Source organism: Strix uralensis, chromosome 5, assembly GCF_047716275.1.
Source record: "Strix uralensis isolate ZFMK-TIS-50842 chromosome 5, bStrUra1, whole genome shotgun sequence".
Lineage (NCBI taxonomy): Eukaryota > Metazoa > Chordata > Aves > Strigiformes > Strigidae > Strix > Strix uralensis.
In genome coordinates, this window is record NC_133976.1 from 55,257,122 (window position 1) to 55,270,304 (window position 13,183).

The 13,183-nt window shown below is 55.7% G+C and overlaps 8 protein-coding genes across 8 annotated transcripts; 4 read left to right on the plus strand and 4 right to left on the minus strand.

Moving 5' to 3' along the window:
- The first annotated feature begins 1,246 nt into the window (after window positions 1-1,246).
- LOC141944411 (histone H1.11L-like) lies at window positions 1,247-2,092 on the plus strand. Its single transcript, XM_074870937.1, has one exon. The coding sequence runs from the start codon at window positions 1,272-1,274 to the stop codon at window positions 1,956-1,958; it is 687 nt and encodes a 228-aa protein (XP_074727038.1). The 5' UTR covers window positions 1,247-1,271; the 3' UTR covers window positions 1,959-2,092.
- Window positions 2,093-2,525: 433 nt separating this feature from the next.
- LOC141944414 (histone H2A-IV) lies at window positions 2,526-3,113 on the minus strand. Its single transcript, XM_074870941.1, has one exon. The coding sequence runs from the start codon at window positions 3,111-3,113 to the stop codon at window positions 2,724-2,726; it is 390 nt and encodes a 129-aa protein (XP_074727042.1). The 3' UTR covers window positions 2,526-2,723.
- Window positions 3,114-3,470: 357 nt separating this feature from the next.
- Window positions 3,471-4,175, plus strand: LOC141944415 (histone H2B 5). Its single transcript, XM_074870942.1, has one exon. It carries the CDS (start codon window positions 3,471-3,473, stop codon window positions 3,849-3,851), a length of 381 nt encoding a protein of 126 aa, XP_074727043.1. The 3' UTR covers window positions 3,852-4,175.
- Window positions 4,176-5,182: 1,007 nt separating this feature from the next.
- Window positions 5,183-5,824, plus strand: LOC141944412 (histone H3). The gene has a single exon (XM_074870939.1). It carries the CDS (start codon window positions 5,304-5,306, stop codon window positions 5,712-5,714), a length of 411 nt encoding a protein of 136 aa, XP_074727040.1. The 5' UTR covers window positions 5,183-5,303; the 3' UTR covers window positions 5,715-5,824.
- On the minus strand, window positions 5,815-6,496 carry LOC141944413 (histone H3). Its single transcript, XM_074870940.1, has one exon. It carries the CDS (start codon window positions 6,369-6,371, stop codon window positions 5,961-5,963), a length of 411 nt encoding a protein of 136 aa, XP_074727041.1. The 5' UTR covers window positions 6,372-6,496; the 3' UTR covers window positions 5,815-5,960.
- Window positions 6,497-7,499: 1,003 nt separating this feature from the next.
- LOC141944418 (histone H2B 5) lies at window positions 7,500-8,334 on the minus strand. The gene has a single exon (XM_074870945.1). The coding sequence runs from the start codon at window positions 8,202-8,204 to the stop codon at window positions 7,824-7,826; it is 381 nt and encodes a 126-aa protein (XP_074727046.1). The 5' UTR covers window positions 8,205-8,334; the 3' UTR covers window positions 7,500-7,823.
- A 13-nt stretch (window positions 8,335-8,347) lies between these two features.
- Window positions 8,348-8,968, plus strand: LOC141944417 (histone H2A-IV). The gene has a single exon (XM_074870944.1). It carries the CDS (start codon window positions 8,512-8,514, stop codon window positions 8,899-8,901), a length of 390 nt encoding a protein of 129 aa, XP_074727045.1. The 5' UTR covers window positions 8,348-8,511; the 3' UTR covers window positions 8,902-8,968.
- Window positions 8,969-9,043: 75 nt separating this feature from the next.
- LOC141944416 (histone H1.10-like) lies at window positions 9,044-10,114 on the minus strand. Its single transcript, XM_074870943.1, has one exon. It carries the CDS (start codon window positions 10,103-10,105, stop codon window positions 9,428-9,430), a length of 678 nt encoding a protein of 225 aa, XP_074727044.1. The 5' UTR covers window positions 10,106-10,114; the 3' UTR covers window positions 9,044-9,427.
- Between the last annotated feature and the right edge of the window lie 3,069 nt (window positions 10,115-13,183).

Consider the following 13,183-nt stretch of genomic DNA (forward strand, 5'->3'; position numbering starts at 1 on the left):
CAAAAGAAAAAAGAAGCCAAATGACTACATTTTCAATCATAAGAAATAAGCAACAGGGTCTCCTATTCTTCCCCAAATTGCACTACATGTGTTTGAACCTGGCACTCTTCCGTCCAATTCATCTCAAGAAAAAAACATTTTATGTATATTCAGTGTAGCCCACATCACAAAACCCATGGCTCGGAGAGAGCCATGCCCTAGTTTATCTCAGCAGCTCTGGCAACATAATCATTTGATGAAACCACTCGATTTATATTATTTTATTACAGAAATGCCTGCAGCCTTACCTCTGTTTTTCAGAAAGAAAACAGGCACCCCATATTTTGATATTTTTTTTTTTTTTTTTGCACAGCTGCTGATCCTGGCTGACAAAATGCCTGTAAGTAATGTGTAAAACTAAGCACAAAAATAAACCCTATCTTAAAATAAGACCATACAAAAGAATGTGTTTACCTGTTGTGCTTAATCAAAAGAAGTGTTCTGGAGAAAAAAATGGGAATATATTCCATCAAAATATTAATACAAGGACAGAGAAAACTGAGGGAAACCGCTACAGAACTTTTTCTATATGTTCTTATGGGATGTTGAAGGTACCTGCTGATTTAAGACAGTTGTTTTTCATGTTTCTGGTGAAAACCATCTTTCTTTTCCTTTTTATTATCTCCAAGTAGAGCTAAATCGGGCACTATGACCAAAGGTTTCATTATTTTTAAGAGATGAAGCCGAGTTACGGGAAACAACTCATAACCCAGATACAGAGCTGAATGGCTTACTTTGTGTTACTTCCCTCTTTTCAAATCTAATTTACCCTAAGAAAATGTCTCAAGGTTACCTCCATTTTGCACTATCCTCATCAAAAACCGTCTCAAGAACATGAGTTTGCTGCCACTGTGACAGTTGTCTCAGAAGCAAAGTTTTATTTCAAAACGAAAAATAAAAATCTCACCGACCGGCTCTGAGTGAAGTCCCCAAACTCGGCGATTACTGGTTTGCCTGAAACTCATTTTAACTCTCAGCTAAAAGAAACGCCGAATGACAACAATATCTTCTGTCCCCAGCAAGAATGCTAAGAAATGGGGTGCCGCGGTCACCTTTTATTTACGAAAAACACACTGTTTTAGAAGGAAAAAACACAAGCCGAGCGGCTGGGGCTCGGAGCGGGGGGGCGGGGCGGGCTCGATAACGCACCAATCAGCACCCTCAGCGCCGCTATAAATGGAGGCGCCGCGGCGCGTCTGGCAGCTGCTGTGCTCTGTGTCTCCTACGACGCAATGTCGGAGACCGCTCCCGTGCCCGCCGCTGAGGCAGCGCCCGCCGCCGCAGCCCCGGCTGCCACCGCTAAGGCTGCCGCCAAGAAGCCGAAGAAGGCGGCGGGCGGCTCCAAAGCCCGCAAGCCGGCGGGGCCCAGCGTCACCGAGCTGATCACCAAGGCCGTGTCCGCCTCCAAGGAGCGCAAGGGGCTCTCCCTCGCCGCGCTCAAGAAGGCGCTGGCCGCCGGCGGCTACGATGTGGAGAAGAACAACAGCCGTATCAAGCTGGGGCTTAAAAGTCTTGTCGGAAAGGGTACTCTGGTGCAGACTAAGGGTACCGGTGCCTCTGGGTCTTTCCGTCTCAGCAAGAAACCTGGGGAAGTGAAGGAAAAAGCCCCCAAGAAGCGGGCGGCCGCAGCCAAGCCCAAGAAGCCGGCGGCCAAGAAGCCTGCCAGCGCCGCCAAGAAGCCCAAGAAAGCCGTGACAGCGAAGAAGAGCCCCAAGAAAGCGAAGAAGCCGGCGGCCGCCGCGGCCAAGAAAGCGGCCAAGAGCCCCAAGAAGGCGACTAAGGCTGCCAAGCCCAAAAAAGCGGCGGCGACAGCGAAGAGCCCGGCCAAGGCGAAGGCGGTGAAGCCCAAAGCAGCCAAACCCAAGGCGACCAAGCCCAAAGCGGCCAAGGCGAAGAAGGCGGCGCCCAAAAAGAAGTAAGCCCCTGCGGACAAAAGTTCTTGCTCCGCAATTAAACCCAACGGCTCTTTTAAGAGCCACCCACGTTTTCTTAAGAGAGCTGAAACGCTGTGCGTGACACCCGTTTTAAGGATAGAGACAATTTTTTCCAAAAACAGGTTAAGGGAGTTTCTCCTTTTTTAATATCGTCGGTAAGTAGTGGGAGTAGTTCTGCAGTCTTTGAGTCTGGCCCATACGGAAGCTGAAAGCGTGCGCCGTGGCAGGGAGGAACTTCACCGCTTTAGGAACAGCCCTTGGTGCTGCTCTAATCGTTGTTGTGCTACAGCATGGGAGATCGTTCACTCCTTAGAAGGTGGGACGTGGCTTAAGAGCGGCTTAAGTACTTAGGACACTTGAAATGTATTCCTTTGTGTTTTTAACCGCAGTGTTGTCACCGGTGTTTAACGCTTTCTTTGCCGAATCGTGAGAGCGGAAGTAGAGGGGAGGGGCGGGGACCGTTTTCTCGTTATTAGGTGGGGCAGGCAAAGATAATAAAAGATTCCAAATCATTTTCAAAGGCCAGAATTAATCTTGGTTGCACACGCAAGAAAACTTTTAAAAACATTTTAATACAGAATTTGCAAAACCATTCGTGCAACTTATTTCACTAAGGAAAACAACGCCTTTACAGTTCAAGTGTTCCAAACCATACATAGTAATTCAGCTCCTTGGTGATCCAGTGGGTGGCTCTGAAAAGAGCCTTTGGGTTTCTCTGGGAAAAAGTTCCCGGGCGCTGCTCCTTGGCGTTCACTTGGCTTTAGCCTTGTGGCTGTCGGTCTTCTTGGGCAGCAGCACAGCCTGGATGTTGGGCAGCACCCCGCCCTGCGCGATGGTCACCTTGCCCAGCAGCTTGTTGAGCTCCTCGTCGTTGCGGATGGCCAGCTGCAGGTGGCGGGGGATGATGCGCGTCTTCTTGTTGTCGCGGGCCGCGTTGCCCGCCAGCTCCAGGATCTCGGCCGTCAGGTACTCCAGCACGGCCGCCAGGTACACGGGGGCGCCGGCGCCCACCCGCTCCGCGTAGTTACCTTTGCGCAGCAGCCGGTGCACGCGGCCCACGGGGAACTGCAGCCCAGCCCGTGACGAGCGCGACTTGGCCTTGGCCCGCGCCTTCCCGCCCTGCTTTCCCCGGCCGGACATCGCAAAGATTCAGCAAAACAGGACACACAGCAAATCTCCACAGCCTGCGACCTACTCCCAGCCGCGCCCGACCGCCCGCTTATATACCGCCCGAGCGGAGCGGCGGCGCCCTGTCTGATAGGCTGCGGGGGAGGCGTTGTTTCGGCAGCCAATGGGAACGCGAATCGAGAGGTGTCCAATCGCAAAGCTCAGCGCCATGTGACGACACGCAGGAGGACTGCCAACCAATAGCGATGGGACGCTGCCGAGACGCTGCTTTGCAAAGAGCTGCTATAAAAGAGGCAAGCGAGGGGGAGAGCATTAGTCGGCGTTCTGTATTGCTGTTGAGTGTTGTGTGAGAGCTGCGCTTTTGCTGCGATGCCCGAGCCGGCTAAGTCCGCCCCCGCGCCCAAGAAGGGCTCCAAGAAGGCAGTGACCAAGACGCAGAAGAAAGGCGACAAGAAACGGCGTAAGAGCCGCAAGGAGAGCTACTCGATCTACGTGTACAAGGTGCTGAAGCAGGTGCACCCCGACACGGGCATCTCGTCCAAGGCCATGGGCATCATGAACTCCTTCGTCAACGACATCTTCGAGCGCATCGCCGGCGAGGCCTCGCGCCTGGCGCACTACAACAAACGCTCCACTATCACCTCGCGGGAGATCCAGACGGCCGTGCGGCTCCTGCTGCCCGGCGAGCTGGCCAAGCACGCCGTCTCCGAGGGCACCAAGGCCGTCACCAAGTACACCAGCTCCAAGTGAGCCGCCTCGGCCAGACCACCTCGACCCAAAGGCTCTTTTCAGAGCCACCCACCTTTTCAATAGAAGAGCTGATGCTGTGGTGACTTGTTGGTTGTCCCGGGTGCTTCTCAGGGGAGGGAACAGTAATAGCGGGGAAGCACTGTCAGTTGTAAGGAACCCCGGGATGTGCTTGTCAGCAGTGAACGGTGTGTGTGTGTTCTGCGTCTGCCTCAGTGGAGCAGAAAGCTCGCGATTCGCTGAAAATACCCCGGGAGCCGGCTTCGCTTTCGTGTCAGGCTTGGGGGGAGGTTTAACAATAAAGGAACGATGTAGGTATTGTGTTTAAATGCCTGAAACAAGCGCGCTCTGGACAAGCGGTGCTTGCTGTTTTACCCCGAGGCGTTCTACTGGAAGAGGAATACATAGAAACACAGGCGGTTCAAGGTGACCGTGAGCTTTCCTTTCAGCAAAAAGCTCCAGGCTGGACATCGCCTCCACGTTAGCGTTCTCGCGGGAGATGGGGGGGAAGGAAAGCGGAGCGCTTTTCAGGGCGTTCTCGCCCCCGAACCGCTTCTCCCGCCGGCGCCCTGTAACTCCCGCAACCGAGCAGCCCGCGGGAGCGGGGACGGGCGGGAGGACCGGGAGCCGCGCAGCTGCTGGGCTCGACCCGACCTGAGTGAGGACTGCGCCCGCGCTCCCCAGCAGGACGGCCCGGCCCGGCGCGGCTCCCGGGAGGGCGGTGATTGGTCGCGGTGACGCCCGAGGCTGGGAGCCCGTCCTCGCTTCGCCAAGGCGCGCGTCTCCAAGGAGAGCCGGCCCTGGGACTGGGGCGGGGGAGCAGCCAGGCAGCGTTCGCCTTACGCGGAAAGCCGGCTGCCACCTGCGCCTGCCGCGCTCCTGAACCGAACGCGGCTACTGAGAGGGAGGAAACTGCGAGCACTCGGGGGAGGAGGTGGCTGCCGTGCGAAAGAGCCTTTGTCAGCAGTCCCGAGGCTAGGCGGGGGAGGAGGGGTGAGGGGCGCTGAGGGGGAGCGGATTGGGACGAGCCCGAGCCGCGAGCGGCGACACCCCGCTACACCGGTCGCCTGCGGCGGTTCCGGCCACCTCCCCGCCGTTCCCGGGGACGGTGCACGCACTCCTCCGTAGACAGCGAGGGAGCCGGCGCTAAAGCGTTCTGGAGGGAGGGCCGGAAAAAGAGCAAGCGGCCGGGGCGGGGCGGGGCGGGGTGGGAGGGGGAAGGGCGGGTCGGTTCGGCGGCTCCGGGGGCGGGGCGGGGCGGGGCGGGGCGGGTGAAGGGCGGGTTTCTCGCCGGCGAGGCGCGGGCGTTTCGAATGCTCGCGTCGGCCAATGGCAGCCGGTCTCGCACGGCCGGCCAATCGGCGGGGAGCCTCGGCCATAAATAGCGCCGGGGCGCAGCCGCTGCCACGGCTCGGTCAGTGGTGGGAAGGGTCGCGGGGCGGCGAGCGCGGGGCCATGGCGCGCACGAAGCAGACGGCGCGTAAGTCGACGGGCGGGAAGGCGCCCCGCAAGCAGCTGGCCACCAAGGCGGCCCGCAAGAGCGCGCCGGCCACGGGCGGCGTGAAGAAGCCGCACCGCTACCGGCCCGGCACGGTGGCGCTGCGCGAGATCCGGCGCTACCAGAAGTCGACGGAGCTGCTGATCCGCAAGCTGCCCTTCCAGCGCCTGGTGCGCGAGATCGCGCAGGACTTCAAGACCGACCTGCGCTTCCAGAGCTCGGCCGTGATGGCGCTGCAGGAGGCGAGCGAGGCCTACCTGGTGGGGCTCTTCGAGGACACCAACCTCTGCGCCATCCACGCCAAGCGCGTCACCATCATGCCCAAGGACATCCAGCTGGCCCGCCGCATCCGCGGCGAGCGCGCCTGAGGCTCCTGCAGCCGCCTCTCCCTCGTTTCTGCAGAAACTGAGGCCACACACAGACCCAAAGGCTCTTTTAAGAGCCACTACATGCACAATAAAAGAGCTGGTAAATCCTAGTTTGGGTCTTTTTACTTGTCTACATAACTTCAATGCCTATCCAGGAAGCAAACTTTACAGTATCAACAGCTCCTTTTCTGTAAATGTGGTGGCTCTTAAAAGAGCCTTTGGTTCGGTACTGCCAGGGTAGAAGCCTCAGGCGCGCTCGCCGCGGATGCGGCGGGCCAGCTGGATGTCCTTGGGCATGATGGTGACGCGCTTGGCGTGGATGGCGCAGAGGTTGGTGTCCTCGAAGAGCCCCACCAGGTAGGCCTCGCTCGCCTCCTGCAGCGCCATCACGGCCGAGCTCTGGAAGCGCAGGTCGGTCTTGAAGTCCTGCGCGATCTCGCGCACCAGGCGCTGGAAGGGCAGCTTGCGGATCAGCAGCTCCGTCGACTTCTGGTAGCGCCGGATCTCGCGCAGCGCCACCGTGCCGGGCCGGTAGCGGTGCGGCTTCTTCACGCCGCCCGTGGCCGGCGCGCTCTTGCGGGCCGCCTTGGTGGCCAGCTGCTTGCGGGGCGCCTTCCCGCCCGTCGACTTACGCGCCGTCTGCTTCGTGCGCGCCATGGCCCCGCGCTCGCCGCCCCGCGACCCTTCCCACCACTGACCGAGCCGTGGCAGCGGCTGCGCCCCGGCGCTATTTATGGCCGAGGCTCCCCGCCGATTGGCCGGCCGTGCGAGACCGGCTGCCATTGGCCGACGCGAGCATTCGAAACGCCCGCGCCTCGCCGGCGAGAAACCCGCCCTTCACCCGCCCCGCCCCGCCCCGCCCCGCCCCCGGAGCCGCCGAACCGACCCGCCCTTCCCCCTCCCACCCCGCCCCGCCCCGCCCCGGCCGCTTGCTCTTTTTCCGGCCCTCCCTCCAGAACGCTTTAGCGCCGGCTCCCTCGCTGTCTACGGAGGAGTGCGTGCACCGTCCCCGGGAACGGCGGGGAGGTGGCCGGAACCGCCGCAGGCGACCGGTGTAGCGGGGTGTCGCCGCTCGCGGCTCGGGCTCGTCCCAATCCGCTCCCCCTCAGCGCCCCTCACCCCTCCTCCCCCGCCTAGCCTCGGGACTGCTGACAAAGGCTCTTTCGCACGGCAGCCACCTCCTCCCCCGAGTGCTCGCAGTTTCCTCCCTCTCAGTAGCCGCGTTCGGTTCAGGAGCGCGGCAGGCGCAGGTGGCAGCCGGCTTTCCGCGTAAGGCGAACGCTGCCTGGCTGCTCCCCCGCCCCAGTCCCAGGGCCGGCTCTCCTTGGAGACGCGCGCCTTGGCGAAGCGAGGACGGGCTCCCAGCCTCGGGCGTCACCGCGACCAATCACCGCCCTCCCGGGAGCCGCGCCGGGCCGGGCCGTCCTGCTGGGGAGCGCGGGCGCAGTCCTCACTCAGGTCGGGTCGAGCCCAGCAGCTGCGCGGCTCCCGGTCCTCCCGCCCGTCCCCGCTCCCGCGGGCTGCTCGGTTGCGGGAGTTACAGGGCGCCGGCGGGAGAAGCGGTTCGGGGGCGAGAACGCCCTGAAAAGCGCTCCGCTTTCCTTCCCCCCCATCTCCCGCGAGAACGCTAACGTGGAGGCGATGTCCAGCCTGGAGCTTTTTGCTGAAAGGAAAGCTCACGGTCACCTTGAACCGCCTGTGTTTCTATGTATTCCTCTTCCAGTAGAACGCCTCGGGGTAAAACAGCAAGCACCGCTTGTCCAGAGCGCGCTTGTTTCAGGCATTTAAACACAATACCTACATCGTTCCTTTATTGTTAAACCTCCCCCCAAGCCTGACACGAAAGCGAAGCCGGCTCCCGGGGTATTTTCAGCGAATCGCGAGCTTTCTGCTCCACTGAGGCAGACGCAGAACACACACACACCGTTCACTGCTGACAAGCACATCCCGGGGTTCCTTACAACTGACAGTGCTTCCCCGCTATTACTGTTCCCTCCCCTGAGAAGCACCCGGGACAACCAACAAGTCACCACAGCATCAGCTCTTCTATTGAAAAGGTGGGTGGCTCTGAAAAGAGCCTTTGGGTCGAGGTGGTCTGGCCGAGGCGGCTCACTTGGAGCTGGTGTACTTGGTGACGGCCTTGGTGCCCTCGGAGACGGCGTGCTTGGCCAGCTCGCCGGGCAGCAGGAGCCGCACGGCCGTCTGGATCTCCCGCGAGGTGATGGTGGAGCGCTTGTTGTAGTGCGCCAGGCGCGAGGCCTCGCCGGCGATGCGCTCGAAGATGTCGTTGACGAAGGAGTTCATGATGCCCATGGCCTTGGACGAGATGCCCGTGTCGGGGTGCACCTGCTTCAGCACCTTGTACACGTAGATCGAGTAGCTCTCCTTGCGGCTCTTACGCCGTTTCTTGTCGCCTTTCTTCTGCGTCTTGGTCACCGCCTTCTTGGAGCCCTTCTTGGGCGCGGGGGCAGATTTTGCCGGCTCGGGCATTATAACCACTTTCTCAACACAGCTGTCGTAGAACACCTACAGTAGTAGACAGTAAGTGCGTGTGAGCGCCTCCCTTTTATAGGGACCCTATGCAAATTAGGGTCTCTCCATTGTTAGTTTTCATTGGTTGAGAGGATTTTTGAGTCACTCTGTTTTTCTTCTCCATTGGTTAGAATTCGATTCGCGTTCCCATTGGCTCTTTTCACAATGTCACCTCCTCAGCCTATCGAAATTCGCGCCTTTCGCTGAGAAGGGATATAAGGACGGGTTGCGGAGCGGGTTTCATTCCCATACGGCTGTTACTGCGATGTCCGGCCGGGGAAAGCAGGGCGGGAAGGCGCGGGCCAAGGCCAAGTCGCGCTCGTCACGGGCTGGGCTGCAGTTCCCCGTGGGCCGCGTGCACCGGCTGCTGCGCAAGGGCAACTACGCGGAGCGGGTGGGCGCCGGCGCCCCCGTGTACCTGGCGGCCGTGCTGGAGTACCTGACGGCCGAGATCCTGGAGCTGGCGGGCAACGCGGCCCGCGACAACAAGAAGACGCGCATCATCCCCCGCCACCTGCAGCTGGCCATCCGCAACGACGAGGAGCTCAACAAGCTGCTGGGCAAGGTGACCATCGCGCAGGGCGGGGTGCTGCCCAACATCCAGGCTGTGCTGCTGCCCAAGAAGACCGACAGCCACAAGGCTAAAGCCAAGTGAACGCCAAGGAGCAGCGCCCGGGAACTTCTTCCCAGAGAAACCCAAAGGCTCTTTTCAGAGCCACCAATAGTTTCAGAAAAGGAGCTGGAACGTCATTAGATGTAGTAAAAAGTGCGCACCTTTTGAAATGATCACTCAACACTTCACGGTAGAACCCCCGCAATTAGCTGCGGGGACGCACCCCCGGCCACCCACAAACCTTCCGAATCGGCATTGTTACGTGCTACGGCCGCGGGGGCGGGGCTCGGCTGACGGGGCTCCCGGGAGGCGGCTCGGCCCTCCCGAGCCCGCAGCCAATCCCTGCACCGTGCGCGATTTCTGAAGGCAAAGCGCTGCTGCACTGCCCGCCGAAAGGGCTGCTCCGATCCTCTGCCAACCTCGTACCATTGCCCTAGAAAAAATTCCGTCGTCCCTTTCGTTAAAACGGGTACCACACACAGCGTTTCAGCTCCCTTAAGAAAACGTGGGTGGCTCTTAAAAGAGCCGTTGGGTTTAAGAGCGGAGCAAGAGATTCTTCCACAGGGGCTTACTTCTTCTTGGGCGCCGCCTTCTTCGCCTTGGCCGCTTTGGGCTTGGTCACCTTGGGTTTGGGTGTTTTAGGCTTCACCGCCTTCGCCTTGGCCGGGCTCTTCACTGCCGCCACCGCCGCTTTTTTGGGCTTGGCAGCCTTAGTCGCCTTCTTGGGGCTCTTGGTTGCTTTCTTGGCTGCGGCGGCCGCCGGCTTCTTCGCTTTCTTAGGGCTCTTCTTCGCTGTTACGGCTTTCTTGGGCTTCTTGGCGGTGCTGGCAGGCTTCTTGGCCGCCGGCTTCTTGGGCTTGGCTGCGGCCGCCCGCTTCTTGGGAGCTTTTTCTTTCACCTCCCCAGGTTTCTTGCTGAGACGGAAAGACCCAGAGGCACCAATACCCTTGGTCTGCACCAGAGTACCTTTGCTGACGAGACTCTTAAGCCCCAGCTTGATACGACTGTTGTTCTTCTCCACATCGTAGCCGCCGGCGGCCAGCGCCTTCTTGAGCGCGGCGAGGGAGAGCCCCTTGCGCTCCTTGGAGGCGGACACGGCCTTGGTGATCAGCTCGGTGACGCTGGGCCCCGCCGGCTTGCGGGCTTTGGAGCCGCCCGCCGCCTTCTTCGGCTTCTTGGCGGCAGCCTTGGCAGCGGGGGCCGGGGCGGCAGCGGCGGGCGCTACAGCAGGGGCGATCTCAGACATGACGGCGGCTCACAGAGCACTGGGCGGCGGCGGTCGCGGCGCTGCCATTTATAGCAGCGCGGCGGGCGCTGATTGGTGCCGCCCGCCCGCCCCGCCCCGCCGCCGCCCGGCGCTCCGTGCTCCGGCTTGTGTTTCTTCGGGGATAATAAAACGGGTTTTTTCTACTTTATCTGTCACGAAATTGCCCCTTTTCTACATCTGGGAGCCCGTGGAAGTGCCTATTTTCTCCTATCGGTGTCGTGTCGCGAAAAGAGTAGAGTTTGGGTACAGAGAGGACAATAAATCCCGAGTCCTGGAACCGAAAGGACCGTGAGAGAGCAGAAGTTTTGTTTTTCTTTGTAAATTAGAAATTCTCCTTTAAAGTTAACGTGAGACAGGAAACTCAGGGTTAATCTTCAGAGGGTCTTTTTCATATCTGAGAAGAAAGCGAGCAGTTAGAATCTTATTCTTTAAAATACAATGGCTTCAAAGAGAGTGAGGTAGCACAAACTCCCACAAGCCGTGCCTCTGCTTCTCTTACCGAGGTTTATACCTTTGGCTACTGCGAAACAGTCAATTAGGGATTTTTTTTGCCCGTACTTTCAAAGCTAAAGTTTACGGAGGCAAAGCATGAAATAATAGATAGCATATACTTTATTTGCCTCAGAATGCGCTACTTTCTCTGCAGCTCTTTGCTGCTGTTAACATAGAAAAAGGTTCTCTAATGTTAATGGAATAAATTGGGACAGGAAGAGCAAAGATGAAAAGGTTTGTGTCGAATCACTGAGCTTCATGTAAGTCTCTGGCATATAGAAACAGACCACACTCTAAATAAAGCACACTGCTATTTCTGTAAATATGTTGGTACGATTCAGTAACACGGAGAAAAAATTGGGAGAGATTGAGTCTGCAAGGGATGTGAACGCACCCTTTTTTGTTCATATTTTGATGCCAAGCTAGGAAGAAAACTCACAATTTTTGCTCACTGCTCTTTTGTCAGGTTACAGATCAAGTCACAGCAGCTTCTGTACATAAAACCTTTGGCTGCAGCATAAAGTGATGCAAAGCTGTTTATCCACAATGTGGTAACTACTCATAGCGTCCACACCTCCTTATCAGCTAAAACTTTGTATATATCTTTGTGTCTCTGGCACGAGTTCCTAATTCATTTACCTTGAAGTTTAATGGGCATCAGCCAGTTCAGCACCATCGTAATGCCACATTTGTACCTGATGTTTACAAACTGCACTTGCACAGTTTACATATGATGTTGACCAGATAATCAACTTCACGATTTCAACGAAATGAAAAATCTGTGAGTGTAAAAATACCACCCCACTCCTCTCTCTCATTCCACTACAGGGAAGGCAAATTAACCTCTTGAAGATTTTGGGCAACCTTTTGTCTTCAATTAATTCACAAAGTCCCATTCTTTAAAACTTTGTAGAGGCAGTTTGACCTTTTCTCATATATTTAAGATAAAAAGGACTTTAGGAAAATAAAAATATATTTCTCTCCCACTTATGTTTTCTTTCTACCTTTTCCTCATCGTTGGGGTCTCTTAGCTCGGGAGTTATCCCTGAGACAGGGAGGGTGAATGGTATGGCAAATTCAGCAAATCTGGATTTGGGCTTTCAAAGCTGTGTTGGAAGAGGTATGGCTTTATAGAGCAATGTCCACAGGGAATTTTACAAAGGCAAGAGAACTTGACTGTAACACATTTACTTCATGTAGTAATAGGGGGCATAAAGAATTGAGTAGTGAAATTATTGACATCTCCTAAAGTTTCCTGAAATTGGTGGATGGCTGTATGTCTGCTCTGTCCCATCTAGGTCCGGTAAAAGCCCTGATGTCCTTTAAAAACTAAACTTGTTACAATGTCTTAAGCTGAATCTTACTCACCAACTCTTTTCACATTACCCGTGCCAGTACTGGGGTTGGGCCTTTCTACCTCACAATAAAAGAATTTCCCCCATTCTCTACAACTCTTATTTTGCAAGAGTAATAATGCAGCACAATAGCACATTTTCCTCCAATCTGTAATATGATATTCTCAAGACTGTTCTCCTTACACACACATAGTCAGATGGAATACAGCTGTATGTCTAAATCCTGTAGAGCAGTGATAACTACACCACCAACCATCTCTGGAGGAAAAGCCTCTCAGTATGTGCCAAAGCAACACTGCAGCACATTGTTGTAGTCCTTGCCTTACTCCACTTTTGAGACTATCAATCTCCATCAAATGTTAAATGACCATTTTGCAACTTGAAGCTATTTTTTGTAATTATTTTAAGTGCTTCTACTTCTTTGATTTTCCACTTATGTGTTTACTCCATTATTCCCTTCCCTTATTGTTAAGAAGACAATATATTCTCATGACCATTTCACAAATAAGCAGTTAAGCCATGTGTATTAGGGGGAGAATGCAGAAGTACCAGAGAAAAATCAAGACATACAAGGAGAGCTGAGTACAGTGTCACTTCATTCAGCAGTGAATACACAAGGACTGTGGTTCACCCTCCTCCCCCAAATACTGCTATTCCTTGTGTGATTAGCAGCACAAAACACCTGAAGTTATGCACTCTAGTCGTGACCAAACTTAATTAGGATACATGGAAGTAGTACACATTTCCCTGCAACGCAGACACAGAAAAGGAGCAGATCAGGAAGACACTTGCTGGGAGAGGTTCTCCCTCCCTCCCTCTTATGCATTTGCTATCACAATTACAGAAAGCTTCACTGCCTCACCTTAGAAGAAGTGACCATCAAGAATAACAGGACCTCAATGGTATTTCATGCTGTCGGTCTCTACATGCTCTGTCAGTATGGACAGAGATATCTAGTAGAATAACATAAGATCTGCCAGCAAATGCTACAGAATGTTTTTTGCCGATACTACCAACGTAACCCAACTCAGACTGCAGGCCTAGATCTGAAAGCCTCTTCAGAACACTTCCCAGCCAGCATGAAAAGTATAGATTATTATAACCAGTAACATATGCCTACTAGCTTGAAAAAATATATAGTAATCCCTGTCAACTTAATACCTGCAAGACAACAAGCAATTTTTTCAGGATCAGGGTAATTTTCTATTTA

Coding starts and splice junctions, on each gene's coding strand:
- LOC141944411 (XM_074870937.1), top strand. CDS start 1,272: ATGTCGGAGACCGCTCCCGTGCCCGCCGCTGAGGCAGCGCCCGCCGCC.
- LOC141944414 (XM_074870941.1), bottom strand. CDS start 3,113: ATGTCCGGCCGGGGAAAGCAGGGCGGGAAGGCGCGGGCCAAGGCCAAG.
- LOC141944415 (XM_074870942.1), top strand. CDS start 3,471: ATGCCCGAGCCGGCTAAGTCCGCCCCCGCGCCCAAGAAGGGCTCCAAG.
- LOC141944412 (XM_074870939.1), top strand. CDS start 5,304: ATGGCGCGCACGAAGCAGACGGCGCGTAAGTCGACGGGCGGGAAGGCG.
- LOC141944413 (XM_074870940.1), bottom strand. CDS start 6,371: ATGGCGCGCACGAAGCAGACGGCGCGTAAGTCGACGGGCGGGAAGGCG.
- LOC141944418 (XM_074870945.1), bottom strand. CDS start 8,204: ATGCCCGAGCCGGCAAAATCTGCCCCCGCGCCCAAGAAGGGCTCCAAG.
- LOC141944417 (XM_074870944.1), top strand. CDS start 8,512: ATGTCCGGCCGGGGAAAGCAGGGCGGGAAGGCGCGGGCCAAGGCCAAG.
- LOC141944416 (XM_074870943.1), bottom strand. CDS start 10,105: ATGTCTGAGATCGCCCCTGCTGTAGCGCCCGCCGCTGCCGCCCCGGCC.